This window comes from Lithobates pipiens, unplaced genomic scaffold (assembly GCF_037356315.1).
Source record: "Lithobates pipiens isolate NorthernLeopardFrog02 unplaced genomic scaffold, aLitPip1_a1.2 Scaffold_28, whole genome shotgun sequence".
Classification (NCBI taxonomy): Eukaryota; Metazoa; Chordata; class Amphibia; order Anura; family Ranidae; genus Lithobates; species Lithobates pipiens.
Window position 1 is genome coordinate 70697033 of NW_027507789.1, and position 12237 is coordinate 70709269.

The 12237-nt window shown below is 40.8% G+C and overlaps 1 protein-coding gene across 3 annotated transcripts in view; it reads right to left on the reverse strand.

Moving 5' to 3' along the window:
- Window positions 1-12237, reverse strand: part of ARHGAP23 (Rho GTPase activating protein 23) — a 343140-nt gene that overhangs the window by 186009 nt on the left and 144894 nt on the right. For 2 of the 3 annotated variants that reach the window (XM_077459396.1, XM_077459394.1), the window contains exons 4-6: window positions 6608-6709; window positions 5654-5732; window positions 3474-3528 (exon numbers count right to left, since the gene is read on the reverse strand). In XM_077459396.1, coding sequence (XP_077315522.1) covers window positions 3474-3528; window positions 5654-5732; window positions 6608-6709 — 236 coding nt within the window. The remainder of the gene's footprint in view (window positions 1-3473; window positions 3529-5653; window positions 5733-6607; window positions 6710-12237) is intronic. The other variant, XM_077459395.1, reaches the window with a different exon arrangement.

The following is a 12237-nucleotide window of genomic DNA, read 5'->3' on the forward strand; positions in this document are numbered from 1 at the left end:
GGACCTTGCTTAACCTCCAAGATTAGACGAGATCGGGCTCTATCAGGGTGACGTGATCGTAGGCGTTGGAGTCAGACACATTGGGAATGTAGAGCTTGAACCCTTTGTTCCAAGCCAATAGGATACTGTTTTGCAGCAGTCTTGAATGAAACTGAGCATAAGGAATGGCCTTGAATAAAGCCACCATCTTTCCCAACCACCTCATGCAAAGTTGAATAGAAGAACTTCATCTTGCTTTGACCACCTAAATCAGTTCCTTTATGATGCTGATCTTTACCTGGGGTAAGAATACCCTTTTCTGGGTGTACCTATGATCGGACCCAAGTATTTTAGCCTTCTTCATGGTTTTAAAGAACATTTCTCCTAGGTTCAGAATCCGACCTAGATATTCCAGGTAGTTGAATGTGGTGACCATACTTTGGTCTAAGCGGGCTACCGATTGGTCTAACAAAAACAGATCAAATAGGTAAACCATAATCGTTATACCTTGGGCCCTTAATCTGGCTAGACGAGGGTGGCCAGAACCTTTGTAAACACTCAAGGTGCAGTAGCTGGACCGGAAAGCAGAGCTACACATTGAAAATTAAGATTTTACATCTTGAAAAGTAGATATTACTGGTGAGCGAGGAAATAGGCATATGGAGGTATGCATCTTTGATGTGGATTGATGCCAGAAGTTCTCCTCCTTGTAGGATGGAGATAACGAATTTGGATTGATTCCATCCAAAAAAAAAAAAAAAAAAAAAAAAGTGGTTATATTCAGGAATTGAATTTAGATTTTTGAGATCCAGAATGTCCATTTCGCACCGTGAAAAAAAAAAAAAAAAAAAAAAAAAAAAAAAGTGGTTTGAATCAAACTCCAACCTCTGTTCTTACATGGGGACGCCCATGATCACTTTTTTCTTTTTCTCGACACTGCAAGGATCCCTGAAAACTGCAGAAGAATTCCCCCTATTCGACTGAGCCAGACGGTGGAAGACGCTGTGACTGCCTGGAGGCTGATGCCTGGCACAGGAGAAGGAGCTTTAAAACCAAAATACATTTACTCTCTTAATTGGCAAAAAGGGGTGCTTTTCACTAGAATCTCTTTGGGGATGTTTTGGATAATACATCCAAATAGCTGTTTCACCGCAAAAAGGAAGGCTAGCCACCTGTTTAAACGGGTCTCTCAATGATTAAGCAATTACTGTCAGCACAGGCTGAGACGCTCAATCTGCCAGAGAAAAAAAAGTAGGGTTTTTTTTTTATAGGAATTCCACCTTCATCCGTTAGAGCCTTAAGCATTTGAGCATTGTCTGCCGGACAAGTCCAACTTACCCACAGAGGATATAGCAGCGTTAATTGCTGGTATACCCTACTTAGTGAATTTCCTCCACCATACAATAAAAAGTGTGAACATTTTTTAGGAGGGAAAAAAATGCTTACCTGGGTGATCCTCTCAGATACAAAAAAAGCTTTTCCAGCAATGAATGGACAGGAAAAGGCAAGCACAGCTTGAGGAGGCTTTAATGAACCCAAACACTCAGTTAAGGGTACATAAATGTGGAGCGTTCATTCAGCAAGGAATTGCACCATCAATCTTAAGATTGGAACAGCTGATTCTCCCGCATTTGACACCTCAGAAGAGGAGTCATCAGCCTCACCACAGTCCCCTGAGTCAATTAGTCTTCTCCCGCCCCTAGTTCCTCAGTTTGAGGGTCCTGGGTAATGGAAGAGACCCTGTCGCATTTTGACCCACACTGGGATGCAATTAAAGTTGCTATTTTTTTTTTTTTTTTAATATCATAAAATAAACAGGGGCTGCAGTGTTAAAAATAGTTGAAAACATTTCATGTCCCTGATGCTCACACTGTCCAGCCACCCCCTCTCAGGGGAGGATGCCATTTGTAGAGAGGAGTAGGCTTTCCAGAAACCCTTTTAGCTCTTTTTTGGGGGTGTTTCAACCCCCCCTTCTGACCATAGCCTGATGCACAAAGCAGAGGTACTACCAGAAGAAATCGCATCCACTGCTTGAGCAATAGTACAGCTACTGCCGCTGCTATTAATGCTCAGCCTGATTCAAATAGTAAATGTGTAAAATAGGAAAAATGCCTGCATCACCAAAACCTCTTTCATGCTCTTCTGCCCTTATGTCTCTCTGAAAATTTTGCAGCCAGCATAAAGGGAGTTTTTCTTTTTTGAAAAAAAACACACTCCCGTGTTGGATGACGCAAACGCCAATGTCGCGCTAAGCCCCACCCCCCACCCCCCACCGTTGCATCGCGCCCCCCTCCTTTCTTTTTCAAAAACAGTTTTGCCGCACAAGCACGGGGCCTCCGATCCGACGGGATCGGCTGAGTGAGGGAGGGATGGCGTGCAGAAGACCTCGAAGTCGCCACCGCCACCGCCGCCGCGTAGGGGCAGTGAAAGAAAACGGCATTGCCAATCATTTTTAGTTCTCCTTTATACTTTAGACTTATACTTGAAGAGGGGAAGAGTTCATTTCATTTGGGGGTGTCTGGAGGAAGCAAAATCCCCCAAAAACTTTCTGGAGGTCTGCCTGCTAGCCGGAGGAAAATTCTGCTGGTTCTGTGACACAGCATGATCTCTGAGCAAAGCATGAGAAGGTAGGTGCTCCATAGAGCTCCCAGTGGTGACACTTAGCCATGACAGCATTTACTTTAAAGGAGACATTTCATAAGAAAATTGAAAAATTCCTTAGAAAAAACTCAACTTACCTTTCCCGCCTCAGGGTTTTCTGTGATAAAATCAACAGACCCAAGCTTCACCCTTCACAGTGGGTTTCATTAACAAGCCTTCAGGAACTGGGGACCCTCTGGGAACCCACAATCCTGGACCTGTAAAAAGCACCCCGCCAGTAGAACTTTATGGCCTTAATACCAAAAGTACTGGATCCCGGGGTCCAGCTCTCTAAAAAGAGAAGCTTTGCAGGCAAAACCTTGTTTCTTCGGATGCGAGGCACGGGTACCATTCAATTCAGCCTAAAAGACACTTTGAGTGGGTCTGGCTGCATAGCTAGCCACAGCAAGGATTGCTCCAGAGGAGCTCAGCACAGCACATCTTCGCTCATGAACAACACCGTGGACACTGGCGAAAAAACCCGAGATACTCCCAGTAGTGGGAGTGGTTATATAGGGAGGCAACATCCTGTTTAGGGTGTGCCAGTGTCCAGCACTTGAAGGTTGACTATAACCCACATAGTAATTACTACGGCTCTGTGTCACATGATGTACAATTAAAGAAATATACCGAGATTTTCAGGTTTGCTTGTGCACTATCATGCAAGTAGCAAAAACATATAAAGTGCAGTAACTTACAGCAACTAAAAGGTCTTTCATCTTTCATCACAGCAGTCATAAAAAAAAAAAAAGAAGAAAGATGACTTCTAATTAATTGCTGAGGGTTACTGCCCTTTGCTTGCTTTGAAGCAGTTTTAGTGTTCATTATCAAACTTGGGACAGCCAAGCTCTTACCAACTGTAATATATCTTCATCTCGAGGCATAATAGACAGTTCCAGCACATCCTCACTAAGAGAGACAGCAAACAAACAAGTAGATGTTAGAGGGTGATATTGTGACAAAGGTAAGAACCATTTAGCCAATTCAGTTTTAGGTTATGTTAGCTAAAAGAAAAATTAATTCCTAGGGAATCGGGACTATAACCTAATTTTCAGCTTTAAAGTGAACGCATAGACCATACCTTTGTTCAGCTATGGATCTTTCAGGTGCTATTTTTGTCAATGTTCATTCCAGACACTGGTTCAGGTTAAAATAAATCTCCCAAAAGATTATAAGGCCCAAATAATGTCAGAGGTTCCAACACTTCCCTATTGTACTAAAAAGGTGTTATTTTATTACGGTGTTTATCCAGACTTCTTGTTTGGATCGATAGGTGAAAAAAAAGAAAATATTGCAGCCACCACATCTAGAATTGGTGGGCTGACGTATATACATTTTTTGTTTTTGGGTTTTAAGATTGCTTTAAATATAGAGGTAGGGCATATGCATCCGAGGGAGGAAGAGGAAGTTTGTGCTCCAGTGGCTAGTTTTTTAAGTTGTTGTGTAGTCTATTTAATCATATCATGTTTTACAGAACTTGGCTTCATAACCTTTCATGGAGCTGATATAGTCCTCCATGATTTTATGCTCATGAGGGTGCAGCATTTACCAGATGAATAAGGACCGATCTTTTCAATGTTTTCAGCAGGAGGGCATCATGGTGAAGTACAAAAATGCTGGATCTTTAGGGACTAAGTATTCAGTGAATTTCTGAATGATAGCGTGTACCCTTTGCCAGTTTGGGGGAGGACCAAAATATGTGTCGAATGTGCCCTGATGATGAACCATAGTGTTGGCTTTGGTTCAGAATGTCGGGGGTCCTGTACCACCGTGTCATTCTTGTAATTTTGATTCCTGGTACTTATTACTTATGGAGGATTTGAGAGAAAGTTTGAACATAGCATCTTAATTAAGACATATGTTAATATATTTTCCCCAATCTATCAATTTGTAGATTGTGGATAGAGTGTGCTTAGCTGGTCTTTTTTTTTTGGGTTGGTGGAACCCTGGACCTGATTATAGGGAGGAAATGTGAGAGAATGTGGAATAGATGGGGGTTGAGATGAGAGGCTACTCTTATAGAGTTTTTATTGACCACATGGAAATAAAGGTATGGTGTTTTTTTAAGATTTAGGGGAGCAACAGCATGACTACATGAGAGGGGATCAGTTGATGAAGACATAAATGGTTGTTCTATAGAGGTCCAAATTGTAGAAATTTGATATCCACACACTAGTCTTCTATTTTAGTAAAGGTAGACTGCGGTGTAAAAGTTTAATATTGGGGAGAAATACTGTATACGTCACCACGGGAGTTTTTCACTTTCACCGGGGTTGTAGTCTGGTCACCTCTGTTAGTTTTCACAATATAATCTATTATAATCTAAATATGCAGGTTTCTAACACTTGGTATCTCGCCAAAAAACGACAGAGCATCTAACCATTCCCCATTTTACTCACAAAAAAAAAAAAAGAGAAGAAAAAAAAATAACCAAATTCCATTTTAATGGCAATTTCTATACAGACTAGAGATCTACTGTTGATATGATGAAAGGATAAGTTCACCTTTGTAACATGTTCCAGATCTTGCCTCTTCTCTCCCAAACCCCTTCCCTGTGACAGCAAGTGGGGGATGTTTTTCCTGCACCCACAGTCATAATTTAAAAACAGCACTGCCGTGCAGGCCTTCCCCCACATAGCTGTGTCATTCAGTTCTTTGAATGAATGAACTACATGCATCTTCGGGCTCCGCAGGCAAAGCCTTGTAGATCTCAATTAACTGCGAGGGAGCTGGTGATTCCACTGGTAGTTCATTGATTCTTCCTGACAATCAGTAACTGTCTGCCCATAGGAGATACAGGCTGACAGCATTACTAAGCGTCTGCAGAATCTTGGCATTGCACCCACAACATGCTGATTGCAGGTGAAATTCCTAACCGGCTGCAGAACAAAAAAATAAATGCACATTTTTTAACCTGCAAAAAAAAAATTGCATTTAGTTGAACCTAGCCTTCAAGTCTTAACTAGTAAAGGTAAGTTCATGTCATCCAGCTGCCCCCTCCTTTTCCCACACCCTTCTGAGTCCAATTTCACACCTGTTTTGTATTAGGGCAATGACTTGTGAATATGTCTTCCCGATTATACTTTCTCCATTAACTTTAACAAGGCGGTCACCTGAAAAAGAAGACATATTGTCATACAGGAGGTAGACTAAGAATTATTTTCTAAATCAATCCATCAAAATGTTGTTACTGTGTACAATTAAAGTAATGTTAGCCAAAAAGTTAATGTTAACCCAAAATCAATTTTTCGTTATGTTTAGTATGATGTCTCACTGTACATTGTTTTGTTAAGGCTAAACTCTGGTTAAAAATGTTTGGGCAACTTTCCTGTACTTTAAAGTGGAAGTTCAGTCAAATCCTAACTAATCTTAAAATTGCTCCCCACCCCTATTCTAACTACCCTGTGAAAGCAAAGAAGTCTATATTTGTCTATTCTGAGCATGCTCCCATTCAGTCCCATGAATGCCTCCCAGCACTGGCTTCAGTGTAGAGGAGGGACAGCGGACAACAGATGCCCCATATAAGCCTATGGGTAACATTACTGCATAGGCTTTGCAACCATTATCTGCAATCTCTCCCCTGTATTGAAGCCGGCCACTGAAGAGATCATGTGACCGGCTGGAGCACCCTCAGTAAAAGGCAAGTATAGTTCCAAGTCCTTTCACAGGAAAGAGAAGAAGAATAGGCTTAGAATGGAGGTGTGAGCAAGTTTAAGTATAGTTAGGATTTGTCTGAACCTTTACTTCAAAGGTTTAATGCTCATTTAATCTTTTTCTTTACTCCCCAGGACTTCTCAGATGGTTTTGGGATAAACTTGCTCTATGAAGCCGCTCCTCTTCTCCTCTCGTCGCGTTGCTACTTCCTAATCAGCATCAGCATGTGCAATGCAGGACCAGCTGGACACCAAATATGAATTATTCTAAACCCGGTGCTAATTCTGTATTTTAGATATAAGTCTCTGTACAGCTAGTTGGCTTTCCACCTCACCTGTGCAGAGCCCAGCTTGCTGAGCTGGACCACCATCCTTTACATTCTTGACAAAGATGGTGTCCATTGGTTCCATGCGTTGTAGAGGAAGATAATCTGAAACTTACAAAAAAGTGGCAGCATAAATATAATTCGATCACATAGGGGATATTGTGCAAGAGGAATTTAAAAAGGAAAAAGAGATTATTGCTTACAGTATCAAATTCATTTTGTATTTCTACAGCAGTATGGGTCAAAATTGAAAACTTGAATGACTGAATTATTTCTGTAAACAGGCCTTATTGGGGTAATGTGCAGTGAAATGAAAGCACTACCACATCGCATGGTTACACACCAATAATATACAGTTACATAGTTAGGTTGAAAAAAGACACGTCCATCTAGCTCAACCTATAAAAGGGGAAAAAGAAAACAAAAACGTGTACATTACCTCACAAGAGTGAGTACACCCCTCACATTTTTGTAAATATTTTATTATATCTTTTCATGTGACAACACTGAAGAAATTACACTTTGCTACAATGTGAAGTAGTGAGTGTACAGCTTGTATAACAGTGTAACTTTGCTGTCCCCTCAAAATAACTCACCACAGCCATTAAATGTCTAAACCACTGGCAACAAAAGTGAGTACATCCTAGAGCTGCACGATTCTGGCTAAAATTAAAAATGTAATTTTTTTGCTTAGAAGATAGATCACGATTCTCACGGTATAACATCATCTTTCAGATTAAACAAAATAATTGGGCTAACTTTACCATTTCGTTTTTTTTTTTTTATTCATATGTGTATTTTTCCCAAAAAATTGAGTTTGAAAGACAACATACAGTGTGATAAAATATTGCAACAATCGCCATTTTATTCCCTAGGACCTCTGCTGGAAAAAATATATATTTAACCCATTCCAGCGGAACGTACGCAGATGTGTGTACTCCATTCCTTGTGTCGCCATTCCACAAGTGTGTGCAATTATAAAGCGTGACATATTTGGTATCCATTTACTCGCCGTGATATTTTTCACATTATACAAAAAAATTGGGATAACTATACCGTTTTTTTTTGTTTTTTTTTTATAAAAATTAAAGAAAGTGTCCCTTTTCCCAAAAAATTGGGCTTAAAATACCGCTGCACAAACACAGTGTGACATAAAATATTGCAACAATCGCAATTTTATTCTTTAGAATCTCTGCTAAAAAATATATATCATGTTTGGGTGTTCCAAGTAATTTTCTAGCAAAAAATAGGGATTTTATCTTGTAAACACCAAATTTCAGAAATGGGCTTATTCATGAAAGGGATAATTTTTGGGGGTTCCAAATAATTTTTTGGCAAAAGAATCTGATATTAACTGTAAGAAACAAGTGTCAAAAAAGGTTGAGACTAAGTGGTTAAACTTCCTGCATATTCACAATGTTGTTAAAAACTTGGAAGACTGCCAGAGTGAGCAGAGAACTCTATACTTGTTACATGAAAGAATCCGGAAGTACTGCAATGCAGATCGTCAGAGGGGGTGAATTGAGATTGCAATCTTTTAATGATTAATTGTGCAGCTCTAGTACACCCCTAAGTGAAAATGTCCAAATTGGGTCCAATTAGCCATTTTCCTTCCCCGATGTCATGTGACTCATTAGTGTTGCAATGTTTCAGGTGTGAATGGGGAGCAGGTGTGTTAAATGTGGTGTTCTCTCTCAATCTCTCATACTGGTCACTGGAAGTTCAACATGGCACCACATGGCAAAGAACTCAGAGGATCTGAAAAAAAATAATTGTTGCTCTACATAAAGATGGCCTAGGCTATAAGAAGATTGCCAAGACCCTGAAACTGAGCTTGCAGCATGGTGACCAAGACCATACATCGGTTTAACAGGACAGGTTCCCCCGAGATCAATCATAGTGGTGAGAGTGTCATGGTCTGGGGCTGCGTTACTGCTGCTGACACTGGGGAGTTATAGTTTATTGAGGGAACCATGAATGCCAACATGTACTGTGACATACTGAAGCAGAGCATGATCCCCTGACTTTGGAGACTGGGCCACAGGGCAGTATTTCAACATAACAACCCCAATACACACCTCCAAGATGATCACTGCCTTGCTAAAGAATATATCAAGTGTAGGTGGAAACAACTCAGAGGTCATACACATTCAGATACAAATCTGCTAGCGAAGAATATATATAAAAAAAAAACTAAAATAGAATCTAAACAGTCCATATAATGTTTACAGGCTTAAAAGAGTCCATTATGGAATGATGACAAAAGTAAAAAAGCATCCAAAAAATGCAAGCAGGGCTGCCATCATGGGAGGGTATAAACCAAATTTCACGGCTGCAACAGAAAACAAGTAGAAAGGTGCCTCTGGGTGCAGTAGTTTTGACAAAGTGCTTTAATAATATATATAGTTCAACTCACATTTAGCAGAGGTAAAACAAGCATGGTATTGGTATTGCAATGACGTGTTTCCGAGTCGTGAGCCATGTAGGGTTCCTTGATGACAGCAATAGGATATTCTGACTGATGGAGAACCCCGGCTCCAGAGAGCGACCTCAGAACGAGGCGTGGAATGCAAACGGCTGCTGGCTGCGGGCGGATGATGTCATCAAAGCTGGATGCATTTCGAGAGCGTGCGCACTTGACGATGTTAGCAAGTCACGCTCCTTTGTCAACAGATAAAGAAGCTGAGGGTAAAAGGTGATGGACTGGCATTAAGCATCTGTGGGGCATCCTCTAGCGGAAGGTGGAGGAGCACAAGGTCTCTAACATCCACCAGCTCCATGGTAATGTCATGGAGGAGTGGAAGAGGACTCCAGTGGCAACCCATGAAGCTCTGGTGAACTCCATGCCCAAGAGGGTTAAGGCAGTGCTGGAAAATAATGGTGGCCACACAAAATATTAACACTTTGGGCCCAATTTGGACATTTTCCATCTAGGGGTGTACTCACTTTTGTTGCCAGCAGTTTAGACATTAATGGCTGTGTGTTGTGCTTGAGTTATTTTGAGGAGATGGCAAATTTACACTGTTATACAAGCTGTACGCTCACTATTTTACATTGTAGCAAAGTGTAATTTCTTCAGTGTTGTCACATAAAAATATATAATAAAATATTTATAAAAGTGTGAGAGATATATATATATATACACATACACACACACATATATATCATACAATCCTATCGTGTGAGAATGTGGAATTCTCTTACACAAGCAGTGGTTACAGCAGGGAGCATAATAATAAAAAAAAAAAAAGAAGATTAGTCAACCTAAACGACCACAACATACATGGATATACAATGTAATATTGATATAAAAGGTGTGCACACACACAGGTTGGACTTGATGGACTTTTTTTCAACCTTACCATCTGTGCAGCCTCAACAGTGCAGGAGAAAACGTATTTACAAAATTTTATAACAGAAACAAAAACTTTTTTTTTCAAAATGTTTGGTCTTTGTTTAGCAAAAAATAAAAACCGCAGAGGTGATCAAATACAACCAAAAGAAAGCTCTATTTATGGGAACAAAACTATTTTTTTTGAGTGCAGTGTAGTATGAGCCCGGATTCGGATGATGTCTGATGACGAAACGCATAGGGAATGCCCATAGGATGTACACACACACACACACACACACACACACACACACTCTCTCTCTCACCCAGGGCTGCAGAGATCTGTGATGCATGTTATTTGCGATTTGTAGACATCAACACTGAGAGTAGTTATTTAACTCAATAAACTGGATGTGTTATAATATACTACACTATGGATACCTTCTTTCATTTAACATCTGAACAATGCATTCATGCTGAGAATACCGAAGAAAGCATCATAAAGCGACACAGGGGCTCACACTGTGAAGGCGCTTTTACCCCTGCAGGGGCAGGGGATCTGGTGAGTGTAAAACCATCACCTGCCCGAAAAAATGCACCAGGTTTTCGTTTCCAGGGATTAAGAATTAGCCAACTGTGCACAAGTCACTTCTACGTTTTGGACTATTTTTGATATATTTTTACATTTAATTTTTGATATATTTATTGTTGGGCACTAGTCACTTATATTGGATTTATAACTATTTACTTATTTATTTATTGCTATTGTTTTGTTTTTTTCCCTGTTTCACATATGCAACTGTGGAGGTATAGACATGAAGATATGCATTTACTGATGATTATGGACCCTGAAATCTACCTCTTGCAGGAGAAGTCATCACTGAACAGACCGAGCCTATCTGAAACAGAAGGATGCCCAGCAGATTGAGATCTCAAGATAGACCATATGTCCCCATTTGGTTTTGGAACCGCTACTAGTTAATTGTTTTACAATAATGAGCCCATACCTTCTACTCCAAGAGCCAATGCAAGGAAAATTATTGATGAGTCTGTGGCAGACCCAGACAGTCCCAAGAGGTGTATTTAACCTACCAGGATTCTGCCGGCTAAAGATGGAGCAAACCACCTCAAAGGCTGACCTAAAAACTTTAAGTTTGAGATACTCTCAAACACAATAACCTCAGATGCCTCCCTCACTTAGGAGGGAAACCTGGGCAGTCTCCAATCCAAGTACTAACCAGGCTTGACGTGAGATCAGGCGCCACAGTGGCTCAGATCACCCTGATACCATTGGTCCAACAGGAGATGTGAACATTGCCAGACCACTGAACCTGAGGGTGATGTCTCACCCTTCTGGAGTAATTTTGCTAGTCCAACAGGTACATAATAAAGTGACTGTGTTAGAGAAAAACTAATACGCAGTTCCACAAGGATGCAGGCATAGACAATGATGGTCTACCACTAAACAACCCCATAGGCAAGTGTGCGGGTACTGCTGCAGGACTCTGAGCATAAAAGGAGTCCAATTTTCACCCATCACAGCAGGCTTTGTCATAAAAGACCTTCAGGGACTGGGTCCCCCTTAATGTGGGGTACACTCCCTTGGACCTATAGAGCACCCTGCAGGAAAGCACCTTGGTCAGAAGAAACACTTCACAGGGTTCCATTATGCAGGGTCCAGTAAGGCTTCATTACAGGCAAACCTTGAGGAATCTTCTCTCCTTCCCATGAGGCTTGGGTACCATCTATTCTGGCTGACAGCTTTTTTGGGATGGATCTTATCGAAGTCCTTGATTCTCATTAGAACCGTTCCAGAACTCCACGTATGCTCCAAGAGCACATGTATCACATCAGTGACTACCACCTTACAGACACTAGCAAAAAAGCTGAGGTACTTCCTGTGTAGCAGGGGTTACAGTGGTGTGAAAAAGTGTTTGCCCCCTTCCTCATTTCCTGTTCCTTTGCATGTTTGTTACACTTAAGTGTTTCGGAACATCAAACCAATTTAAACAATAGTCAAGGACAACACAAGTAAACACAAAATGCAATTTGTAAATGAAGGTGTTTATTATTAAAGGTGAAAAAAAATCCAAACCATCATGGCCCTGTGTGAAAAAGTGATTGCCCCCCTTGTTAAAACATACTATAACTGTGGTTGTCCACACCTGAGTTCAATTTCTCTAGCCACACCCAGGCCTGATTATTGCCACACCTGTTCACAATCAAGGCATCACTTAAATAGGAGCTGCTTGACACAGTAAGGTCCACCAGAAGATCCTTAAAAGCTACACATCATGCCGAGACCCAA